The 12600-nt window shown below is 42.4% G+C and overlaps 1 protein-coding gene across 5 annotated transcripts in view; it reads right to left on the bottom strand.

The window, feature by feature from the left end:
• Nucleotides 1-963: 963 nt before the first annotated feature.
• DAZAP1 (DAZ associated protein 1) overlaps nt 964-12600 on the bottom strand; it is a 78246-nt gene continuing 66609 nt past the window's right edge. For all 5 annotated transcript variants that reach the window (XM_069739703.1, XM_069739688.1, XM_069739709.1 and 2 more), the window contains one exon: nt 964-1958. Coding sequence is in view for 3 of the 5 variants with exons in the window: in XM_069739688.1 (XP_069595789.1) it covers nt 1786-1958 (173 nt within the window). In the remaining 2 variants the exon portion in view is untranslated. The remainder of the gene's footprint in view (nt 1959-12600) is intronic.

The raw sequence follows: 12600 nt of genomic DNA, 5'->3' as shown, positions 1-12600 counted from the left end.
CCACTGGTGTAGCCCCACAGAGCCCTGATTTCAACATTGAGTCTGTGTAGGATTGCATGAAAAGACAGAAGGATTTGCACACGCCTACATCCATACAGAGGATAAGCAGTTAGTTCTCCAAGATGTTTGGAACAACCTCCCTGCCAACTTCCTTCAAACACTGTGTGCAAGTGTACCTAGAATAATTGATGCTTAGAAGGCAAAATATGGACATGAAATATTGATTTGATTTATCTTTTGCAGCATTTTTTCCCTCACCTAAAACTTTTGCACTGATAGTTGATCACACAGGTACTGCCTCTGTTAGCTATAGCGGGGCTCATTTAGAAATGCCATAAATGTGAGATAGGGACACAACGTTCCAAAATAATCTGTTGTCTGTATTCCATAGTTCTATAAAACGTAAAGAATCTGGTTTGTATTCTCTAAGAACAAAGAGTTGCGAGTTTGTCAAGACCAGTGGTCCCCAACTCCAGGCCTCGAGGGCCGCCAACAGTGCAGGCTTTCAGGATTTCCTTCGTATTGCACAGGGGTTGGAATCATCACCTGTGCAGATGATCACATTACCACCGATGCAATACTAAAGAAATCCTGAAAACCTGCACTGTTGGCGGCCCTCGAGACCTGGAGTTGGGGACCCCTGGTCAAGACCATGGTGAAAGAAACACATGACCACATGGCTCTGATCACACTATCATAACTGATAATGACAAGAGCCGCGGTTAAACAAAACAAAAGAAAGGTACGGTATCCATTAGAAGACTAGGGGGGGGGGGGGGGGGGGGGGGTGGTTGATGATACTAATACAATTAGATTATCCTGTGAAATGTAGGTAGAGCCTTTCGAATTGTATCATATGAGAATGGTGTATGTGAAGATTAAATCGTTATTTGTTGGCATTTCTTTCGTTCAGAATTTAAGAGGTAAACCTGAAAGTCTCTTAAAAAGAAAGACACCACAAGCTACACTCCAAAAGGATTTTTTCTTTATTCAAACCAGGAGGTATTCACCAGTTAGTGCAAAGTGCACTGCAAACCTTCAGCCTGAGGAATTTACATTGAGATGGCTCCTTTACCCCAGATTATCAGCAAAAGGGATGCGACAGGCATGGGGCATAAAACAAGTCTCTACATTGGTGACTTTGGAGCAGGTGGCTGTTCCCTGAACTCTGCCTCATGTCAAGTAACAAAATTAAGAACTACACTCAGTAGGAACTCATTGGGTAACCTGGAGATGCTGACTTATTGCACTCAACAACCCACAACCCCAAAATAAAATTAAGGAAAATATATTCAGAAGCAAGGAGTTAAAATTTTTCTGAACTCCAGTGTCACCGGAAACCCTGCAATTAAATTAAAAAATAAACCTGCATACATAGTAGAAAATGTTCTTTTAAAAAATTCACAATCTTTAAATGTATATATTTTTATATCTTTAAACATAAAAGTTTACAATTTATGGTAAAACAAAGGCTCAGAAAAAAAATATTTCCCCCTCCCCCCAACAAAAAAAGGAAAACAAAAAAAATGAACCAATAAACCTGAAGAGTTCTGTTAAAGCTGCAGATGTTTTCAAAACCCTGTTTGGAACCAGTGACTCATTGGCTTTATTTGTGCTGATGGGTCAAAAAAAGATGTAAAAACTTTAGTCCAAACACCCACAGCTTCTCCTTCAAACGTACAACCTCCCAAAGTCTCTAGCAGGATGTGTCTTCACCAGGTGATTGTCACAAGTTCAGAGGTGGATGTACCCTCTAGTCTCCTCTGTGCATACGCTTCCCTGATGTTAACGTCTGTAGGGGTGGAATTGCACATTGTGATTCTGCCCTCGTCCCGCGCCACTTCCCCCAGCGGCCGGGCCTGCCGATGCTGGTGCAGTGGGTCCTGTTGTATAAGATTGGGGCTGTTGGCTGAGGTCCGAGAAACTCTGTCCAAACCCACTCATGTCCTGTCCATATCCTACAATGAACAAAGGACAGTATTAGGTTACATATGACGAGTATAACTTGTGCTCCTTTACAGACAGGGAATTTAGTGCTTGAAACAAAAAAAAACCCACACCACATATACCGTACTTCATATTATTCATTTTACTAAGGTCATTTATAAACCGCAAAAAAAATACCCTGCGTCCCATAGCCTAGAATGTTAAAACGTAAAGTAGAAAAGCAGATGCTATTAGGAGGCAGTCATGTTTACTGCCCTCACAAATGCCAGCATAAGAGAGCCTGGAAATTTAGGAGGAAGGGGCTGGGATTTTAGGATGCATATTTTTTGGTCTACACCTAGCTACTAGTAACTGCACCAACAGTGGTTCACATAGGGGTTGTACTTCACACGGACATAGTGGAAGCCATTTTTTGTATTAATTGGCAAATGTAGTCATACGGACTACTGCGCATATAATATTCAGCTATCCCAGTGTTAAACGCCAAATGGGGCTTCCACCAGTTTTCCAAAGCTCTGGAATAGTGAATCTGGTCACTGAAGTGACAATCCTTTCTTATGTTGCAACATAATTGGGCAGATGTGTCTTTTAAATGCTTTGGAAAACCAAACTGGGCATGTAATGTACTCACCATTGTCCTAATACCATATGTATGTATACATCAAGCATGGCCTCCCTCACATCTCTGCAGAACCTACTGCTCACCTTTCCCAGAATGATGCATTTTAATCTGCACAGGGATAGTACCCCATGTATAGCCATCATCACATGCTGTCCAGCGTACAGGAAAACTGGGTGACAAGACTACTAATTTTGCCTTGATACAAACAAAACTGCAATTTCTTATTTTTTAATATAAGCAGGGATTTCATTTCATTTTCTTATCAGCCCTGAAAACTTATTTATATGGATTGTTCACTACATATTTTTGTATTAAAATGGATCAGCAAGTAGACCTCTGTTGCTCCTCCACGTCACTATCAGCCGCCAGCTTCCTCACTTCCTTTTATTGTGGGGAGATCATGTGACCTTGGCAATCAATCAGTGGCCAGTGATTGGCTGCAGCCTTCAGGTTCCATCTGAGCTGGATCTCTTTCGGGACAGACAGAACGCCACGGCTGCCTGGTGACAGTGCACTTTCAACATTTTCATGTCACACTGTGAGCAATAGTATGACAATAAAACAGTTCATATCAAGTTAAGGGATAGGACTTCATCGATGCAGCCAGGTTAACAAGATACTGTTTTGTTACTGTACAAAAATGGTATGTGTGCACCTATAGTGTTTTGGGAGGCCAATTTCCTCCATCAGTATGTAGAAATCTGGGAGTGTCCATAAACTACAATTTAGTAACCAACTGTAAAAAGGAGTTGATAACGGATAAGGAGTTGATAAGGAGTTCAAAGAAATCATCAGATCAACACTATCAAATGGATATACACAATTACACGTGTCCATTCTCAACCACACGTTAGTTGTGTAATGTAATACAATTTATCAGTGCCAATTCAAAATCTGGTGCCATCCAGTAAAAAGAAACGGGACACTAACATGGCATCCTTCTGCTACAGATAGATAGACTGATAGATATTTCATTATGCTCACTTATGTAGCGGTCCTCTAAGGGAATTTAGATTGTGAACCTTAAGCAGTAGGGTCATTGGAGTGTGGGAGGAAATCGACACAAATACGAGAACATACAAACACCTCACAAATTTTGTCCTTGATGGGAATTTAACTCAGGATCGCAGCAAAGCAACAGTGCTAACCACTGAGCCACCATGCTACCAAATCTAATAGATGGTATGTCAGGTATCCATGCATCCATCCAGGAAAAAAAAAAGATCTTAAAGAGAACCTGTCTCCAGTTTGTTACTATCCCGAGAGCTTCATAATGTAGGGATAAAGACCCAAATTCCAGCAATGAGTCACTTTCATACCATCACTGTTTTAACTGCAGATCTACCGATTGGCAGCTTTTTGTGTATGCTGTACATGGGCAAAAAACTGCCAATCAGCCGTGGGGTGGGGAAGGGGTTATACAGCACCCATAAACAGGGGTTGGACAAAATAATGGAAACACCTAACGTTTTGGCATCATAATCTTCGAACATGTGATAAACATGCAAACCGTGACATATGGTAATGTTTTGTAGTTGATTATTTGTGTTATGTGATACAGTATGTGTATGTAAATTAACTGTTTGTTTTGCATAATTGTAAGAACATTGTTGAGAACCTGATACCAATGGCAGACCTCCCGGATTTTCAAAGAAGCCAAATTGTTGGTGCTCCTATGGCAGGCGCTAGTGTAACAGAAGTGTCCGAATGCTTGGCGTGTCAAGAGGTACTGTCTCCAAAGTAATGACTGCGTTTGAAAGAGAAGGAAAAACGTCTGCAGCAAAGAACAGGTCCAGTTGAAAGTCAAAGTTGACAGAGAGACCGTCGGACTCTAAAGTGTATTGTGAGAGAGGATCGCAAGACCACAGCTCCGAAAATCACTGCTGAGCTCATTGAACACCTACAGAATGCAGTTTCCATGAAAATTGTTCGTCGGGAGCTGCACAAATCTGGATTCCATGGAAGAGCTGCAATTAGAAAACTGCTGCTCTCAATGACCAATGTTTCCAAGCGTTTAGAGCGGTGTAGAAACCTCCAGAATTGGTCCCTCGAGCAGTGGAAACGTGATATTCTCAGACGAATCATCGTTTACCCTATTTCCGACCTCCGGCCGAGTGTACGTTTGGTGACAGCCGAAAGAAGCATTCCATCCAGACTACCTTCTCCCAACCGTAAAACATGGCGGAGGTTCTGTGATGATCTGGGGTGCTATTTCGTGGAGATCTGCCAGGCCAATGATATCCCTTCATGGAAGAATTAACAGCCAAGATTATTTAGGCATTTTGGGCGACCAAGTGCATCCAATGGTTCAAGCACTGTTCCCGGAGGGGAACGCCATCTTTCAGGATGATAATGCACCAATTCATACAGCTAGAATCGTTAAAGCATGGCACAAGGAACATTCTAATGAAGTTGAGCATCTCATCTGGCCCCCCCAATCCCCAGACCCCAACATTATTGAGCATTTATGGTCGATTTTAGAGATTCAAGTTAGACATCGATTTCTGCCGGCATCGGCACTCAAACAACTGGAGGGTGTTTTAACTGCAGAATGGGCTAAAATTCCTTTGGAAACAAATCACACCTTGTATGAATCCATACCTCGGAGAATTGAGGCTGTAATCGCCGCAAAAGGTGGACCTACACCATATTAAACTAACTTTTGTTGATGTTTCCATTATTTTGTCCAACCCCTGTACGTGCTTGACTACTTGGCACTGTTTACTAGTCCTCTAATGATAATTACTGATAAATCACAGATTTTATGGAAACTACAGTAAGTGACATCACTGGAATCAGAATCTGTTACTACGTCATGCTGCTCACATTAGGTGGCAAAAACCAGGTGACAAATTCGCTTTAAAAGTCATAAAGAATGTTTTTCAGCATGGAAGACTATGGGGCAATGTATGTTTAAGCTTTGCTGACATATCTTGAGATATGTTGTGACAAGGGTAAGTGGGATATGGTTCTATGGCTGTACATCACATACATCCATAGAACTGAATAGAAGTATACATTAAAAAAAATTATATATATCTAGGTTAAATTTATATTGAACACAATACTTCTTGTTGAAATAAAACAGGGGTGGGAACCTCCAACCCGCAGGCCGTACAGTCCACAATGTCATTTTCTCAGGCTCCTGTGTAGACTCCCAGGGACTGCAATGCTTGAACTGGTGCCAGCCCTTTAATTTCTCTTTAATTTCTGCACATGAACGCTGCGGTGCAATGAAGGAATACGTCCTGACGCTGACCAGGATAAGCATGTTCTTTGTGACTTGACTTAGTGTGTGCTCTGCACTCCCATCCCTATTAACCCATTCATGACAGCCAATTTTAACCTCAATGACCAGGCCAAATTTTACAATTCTGATCACTGTCATTTTATGAGGTAATAACTCTGGAAAAACTCAACAAATCCCGGTGATTGAGAGATTTGTTTTTGTGACATATCGTACTTCACAATAGTGGTAAAATAGGCTTGCAACGACTTGCATTTATTTGTGAAAATATCAGAAATTTGGCAATTTTCAAACTTTTAATTCTTATGCCCTTAACCTCTTCATGACCCGGGGTATTTTCGTTTTTCACTCCCCTCCTTCCCAGAGCCATAACTTTTTAAGCCATATGAGGGCTTATTTTTTGCGGGACGAGTTGCACTTTTGAACGACATCATTGGTTTTACCATGTCATGTACTAGAAAAACGGGGGAAAAATTCCAAGTGCGGTGAGACTGCAAAAAAAAAAAAAAAGTGCAATCCCACACTGTTTTTTTGTTTGACATTTTTGCTAGGTTCACTAAATGCTAAAACTGACCTGCAATATGATTCTACAGGTCATTACGAGTTCATAGACACAAACATATTTAGGTTCTTTTTTTATCTAAGTGGTGAAAAAAAAATGTCCAAACTTTGCTATAACAAAAAAAAAAAAAAAATATGCGCTATTTTCCGATACCCATAGCGTCTCCATTTTTCGTGAACCGGGGTCGGGTGACTGCTTATTTTTGCGTGCCGAGCTGTCTTTTTTTAATGATATTTTGATGCAGATATGTTCTTTTGATCGCCCGTTATTGCATTTTAATGCAATGTCGCGGTGACAAAAAAAAATTTAATTCAGGCGTTTCGATTTTTTACTTGCTACGCCGTTTAGCGATCAGGTTAATCTTTTTTTATTGATAGATCGGGCGATTCTGAACACAGAGATACCAAATAAGTGCATATTTGATTTTTTTTTATTGCTTTATTTAGAATGGGGCGAAAGGGGGATGATTTAAACTTTTATACTTTTTTCATATTTTTTTTTAAAACATATGTTTTTTGTTTACTTTTGCCATGCTTCAATAGCCTCCATAGGAGGCTAGAAGCTGGCACAACTTGATCGCCTTTGCTATAGGAGCGAAGCTCAGATCGCCCCTGTGTAGTAGAATTACAGCATTGCAATGAGCGCCAACCACAGGGTGGCACTCACAGCAATCCAGCATCAACAACCATAGAGGTCTGGGGGGGTTGAAGACACTATAGGTATGGCACGCAATTTATAAAAGTGAATATTTCGGTGTTATTAGGGATCAGAAACATAAGAGCCACCTTCACAGAATGCAGCCTTAGTGCTGCTGAAGGTGGCTCTTTTACCGAAATAGGCCTTTATTCGAACTTCCATGACAGCACACGAGAGAGGGGATCCGCCCTTAAGGAACAGGAAACCTACAGATACAAAAGGGCGGCACCTCTCCCCATGCATCAGTTGGTTTCCTGTTCCTGAAGGGACTGGATGCCTATAGAATCTACAGGAGTCCAGGCCGGCCGGACCGATTCTGGTGGCGAGGGGGGGTCTCCCACTTCGGCCGGTGCGGGTACCTGAGGTAGTCACGGTGGCCCTGGCAGGGCGGTGACTAGGCAGCGAGGAGCGGTCGCCAGGGGGTGTCCGGTCTCCGGGGCCAGCAGATGGTAAGTCGCCCTTCCCGTGTGCTGTGGGTCTCTCTGTGCGGGGGGGCGGCAGCGTCTAGGGGGCGCCGATCGGAACGTAGCTGGCCGGCCTCGGCGTTCCACGATGGCTGCAGCGCTGACAGGAAGCGCTGTATGCTGTGGTGACGTCGGGGGGCGGAGCCGGCGACGACTTCCGGGTCGGTGAGCTCCTGCGCATGCACAGGGGCTCCAAGATGGCGGCGCCCATGGTGCCGCAATCCCTCCTGAGCGTCGATTGATCGCCATAACCTCAGCTCGCAGGATAGGGGATATACAGGCACTTTCCAGAGCTCCTCCATACACGGAAATCTTGTCAGAGTAGTCCTTAGACCAGACCCAGCATATCTACCAAAGGTGGCGACACGTTTCCATAGATCACAGGAGATAGCTTTGCCGTCCTTTATTCCTAATCCCTCTAATCCTAAAGAGCAGGAGCTTCATACGTTAGACGTCAGGAGATCTCTTCTTCAGTATATTTCAGCTACTGATAATTGGAAGAAAGATGGGGCACTGCTTCTTTCCTTCCAAGGTCCAAGGAAAGGGTTTAGAGTATCAAAATATTTACTGGCTAAATGGATTAGGGAAACTATCTCTCTAGCTTATACAGCAGGTGGGGGGCCAGCTCCGCAGAACCTAAAGGCACATTCCACCCGGGCCATGGCGTCATCCTGGGCGGAAAGATCTGGAGTGTCAGTGGAGCAGATATGTAAGGCGGCCACATGGTCATCCCCTTCCACTTTCTTTAAACACCATCGGTTGGATTTGGGGTCCTCCTCTGATCTTTCCTTTGGGTTAAGGGTGCTACAATCTATAGTCCCTCCCTAAGGTAGCTTACATCTCTGTAAATCTCTCGTGTGCTGTCATGGGAGTCCGAATAAAGCATTAAGCTACTTACTGGTAGCGGCATTTTTCGGAGGCCCATGACAGCACCCTTAGTTCCCTCCCTATTCACGTGGGGGTAGCACTTCCTGATATGTATATAGCGTAATATGTAAATCTCACGTATGGTGTCTTGTTACAATAATGGGTTATTTTGTTTCAAAATGTATATAATGTATATTTGTGTACCACTAACCGCGGCAGTCCTCTCAGGCTCTGAAATACAACTGATGCATGGGGAGAGGTGCCGCCCTTTTGTATCTGTAGGTTTCCTGTTCCTTAAGGGCGGATCCCCTCTCTCGTGTGCTGTCATGGGCCTCCGAAAAAATGCCGCTACCAGTAAGTAGCTTAATGCTTTTTGGAGATGACAGGTTCCCTTTAAACTAGAGACTCATGTCACACATGACTACTTTACATCAGCACAATTTTTTAAACCTTTTCTTTTGGTTAAAAAGTTAGAAGGGATAGAAGTTGAACAAGCGATTTCTCATTTTTACAACAAAATTTACAAAACCATTTTTTAGGGACCCCCTCGCATTTGAAGTCACTTTGAGGAGCCTAAATAACAGAAAATATCCAAAAGTGACACCATTATAACAACTGCACTCCTCCTTCCCAAGTTACTCAAAATCACATTCAAGAAGTTTGTTAACCCTTCAGGTGCTTCACAGGAACTAAAGCAATGTGGAAGGAAAAAAAATTAACATTTTGCCTTTTTTTCCCCTTAATTAAAAAAAAAAAAAATTTGTTTTCACAAAAAAAAAAAAAAATTTGTTGTGCAGTTTATCCTGAGTTCGCAGATATCCCATATGTGGCGGAAAACTATTGTTTGGGCGCAAAGCAGGTCTCGGAGGGGAATGTGCACCTTTTGACTTTTCAAACGTGAAAATTGCTGAAATCGAACGCCATGTCACGATTGGAAAGCCCCGAATGCATCTAAACAGTGGAAACCCTGCCACAGGTGACCCCATTTTTGAAGACCCTTTAAGGAACATATCTAAATGTGTGGTGAGCACCTTAAACCTCTAGGTTAAAAAAAAAAAAAGCCACAAATTTTAAATTTCACAAGTTAACAGGAGAAATGGACCCACACATTTATTTAATTTCTCTTGAGTACGCAGATACCCCATTTTCATGAACATGTTTTAGCATCAAACTTGTAATTTTCACAATAGATAATTGGTGAAAACAGAACCCATAATTTGTTATGCAATTTCTCATGAACGTGAGGATACCCCATGTGTGGTCAAAAACTTCTGCTTAGGCACGTGGCAGGGCTAGGAACGGAAACGGCTCCATTTGCCTGGGATAGATTGTGAATGCCATGTCGCATTTGGAGAGCTACCGACATGCGAAAACAGAAGAACCCCCCACAAGTCACCCCATTTTGGAAACTAGACCCCTCAAGGAAGTCATATAGGGGTGAAATGAGCTTTTTTAACCTGCAGGTGATTCGTGAAACTTTATAACTTTTAGATGTGAGAACAAAAAAAAAAAAATAATAATGTTCTGCAATAAAATACTGTTTTAGCACCAAATTTATAATTTACAAGAGGGGTAATAGGAGAAATTGGACCCCAGAATGTGTTATGCAATTTCTCCCGAAAGTGGCAGTACCCCACATATGTGGTTGAACACTTATTTGAGCACAACAGGGATCGGATGGGAAGGAACATTAGTTTGCTTTAAGAATTAATATTCCGTTTAATGATTATGGGCCCAATTAGCTGCGCTTATAAGCTGCACGGCTCACAACATGGCGACAGCACTGAAGACAAACTGCAGTCGGGGAAGAGAGATTTCAACACCACTTTGTATATCAGCCGAATTGTGGGTGTATGTGAGGGAGTTCTTCATAGTTGGCAAATGACGATTGGGCAATATATATATATTATATATATATTATTTTTTCGGGGGGGGGGTTTGGCACAACCCTGATGTTCGAATTTGTCCCATGGTGAGGACAGTGATGCCAGTGCCATTGGGCTCACGGCATTGGAAGTGGGTATAAGTCTTTATATTTTAATGGGGCCAAACTTGAGGAAGGAGTAAGGGCTATCCAAGTGGTGGACAACCAGTTGCCAGCTTACTCCTCTACTTCTATGGAAAGTTCATTTGGCCTACAGCCGTCTGATATGTATAGCAGACGTTAGCAAATTACATTTAAACACACAGAACAGTTAAAATCTAGTGTATGAGCACTTCTCATCCCTTCTAACTAATAGGCATCAATCTTCTTGACTATTATTTAATAACATGTATAAGCAGACATATATACATTATTCACAAGACAATCAGCATCCATGGATAAATTAAAGAATTATTCAGAGCTCAGATGGAAAGAAATACATAAATATACTATAACCACAATTCATACTGGTTCATTTCATTTGGAGCTCTAGTCAAACCATGATATACATGCGATTCACTTAAAGGGAACCCTTTACCCCCCTCAAGACGTTTGTAACTAAAAGAGCCACCTTGTGCAGCACAAATGCTGCATTCTGACAAGGTGGCTCTTTTAGCTATGCTCCCTGCACACGCTGAAATAAACGCTTATAAAATGTGCCCCCACATACCCTGAAACCGTCCTAGGGGCGGGACTTTCCTTCCTAATCAGACGCAGCACAGCCGTCACTCTGGAGCTGTGCGCGCCGCCTCCTCTTGCTGCATTATTGTCCCCGACGCCTGCGCTGTAAGTTTTTTTTTTCCAGGCATGCGCAGTTGCGCTGCCCTTCGTACTTACAGCGCAGGCGCCTGGACGATAATGCAGCAAGAGGAGGCAGTGCCCGGCACGCACAGGTCCAGAGTAACGGCTGTGCTGCGTCTGATTAGGAAGTAAAGTCCCGCCTCTAGGACGGTTTCAGGGTATGTGGGGGCACATTTTATAACTGTTTATTTCAGCGTGTGCAGGCGTTTGTAACTAAAGAGCCACCTTGTCAGAATGCAGCATTAGTGCTGCACAAGGTGGTTCTTTTAGTTACAAATGCCTGAGGGGTGTGACAGGTTCCCTTTAAAGGGAATCTGTCACCACATTTCACCTCTCTAAACTATTAATATGGGCATACAGCGGTATAGACTGCTGTGGAGAGTGATACCTATATGCCTCATATCAGATGCCTTGTTGTGGAGAACTCTTATTACTATGCGAACCACTTCTTCCAGGCTCTGGGGAGGATGCCGCCTGGAAGGTAATTCTGCCTCCAGAGATTATTTTACATGACGGGGGATTAACAATGTGATGTGTAATGGCCGCTCTTTACTCTCACGGCAGAGCTATGTGTGGTTATACCTGACATCTGCAGACTTCTCTCAGCTTCAGCTTCGAGCTCCCAGGCAGACAGGGCTGCAATACAGCAGAGCTCAGAGAGGAGCAAAAATGGGTGTGCAAGAAGACAAATTTAATTTCTCCTGTTCTGTGTTAGCTACATGTGTCACAATGGTAGTTCCCCCCATCATGTAAAATAATATCTGGAGGCAGAGTTGTCTCAGGCAGCATCCTCCCCAGAGCCTGGAAGAGGTAACTCACATAGTAATAAAAGTTTTATCAACAAGGCATCTGATATGAGGCATACAGGTATCACTCTCCACAGCAGTCTATACACCTGTATGCCCATGTTAGCAGTTTACACAGGTCAAATGTGTTGACAGATAACCTTTAAAGACATTACAGGGTTTGGTAAGAAGTGTGACACTGCGCTCTTCCAGAGAAAACTGTGAAAAAATGCCCAGTTACACTACTTTTTTTCACATATTGTGCTCCAAAAGCAATTAAATGTGAATATCTGTGCAATGGGGCGATGGATATTTAAAGGGAAAAAGCAGCAGGATCAGGGGAGAATAGGGTTGGACAAGGCATTTAATTTTTCCTTGTGCAAGTGACAGGTTCTCTTAAAAGTTTAGGTTCAGTTTAACCCCTTAGTGACCGAGCCAAATTTTTGAAATCTGACCAGTGTCACTTTATGTGGTAATAACTCTGCAACACTTCAACAAATCCCAGTGATTTTGAGATTGTTTTTTCCTGACACATTATACTTTATGATAATGGTAAATTTTGTTCAACATTTTTTGTGTTTATTTATAAAAAATATCAAAAATTTTAGAAAAATGTTAAAAAAATTAGCAATTTTCTAAATTTGAATGATTATCCCTTTAATCCAGATAGTCATACAACAGCAAA

This window comes from Ranitomeya imitator, chromosome 1 (assembly GCF_032444005.1).
Source record: "Ranitomeya imitator isolate aRanImi1 chromosome 1, aRanImi1.pri, whole genome shotgun sequence".
Classification (NCBI taxonomy): Eukaryota; Metazoa; Chordata; class Amphibia; order Anura; family Dendrobatidae; genus Ranitomeya; species Ranitomeya imitator.
This window is presented reverse-complemented; position numbering and strand designations above follow the sequence as displayed.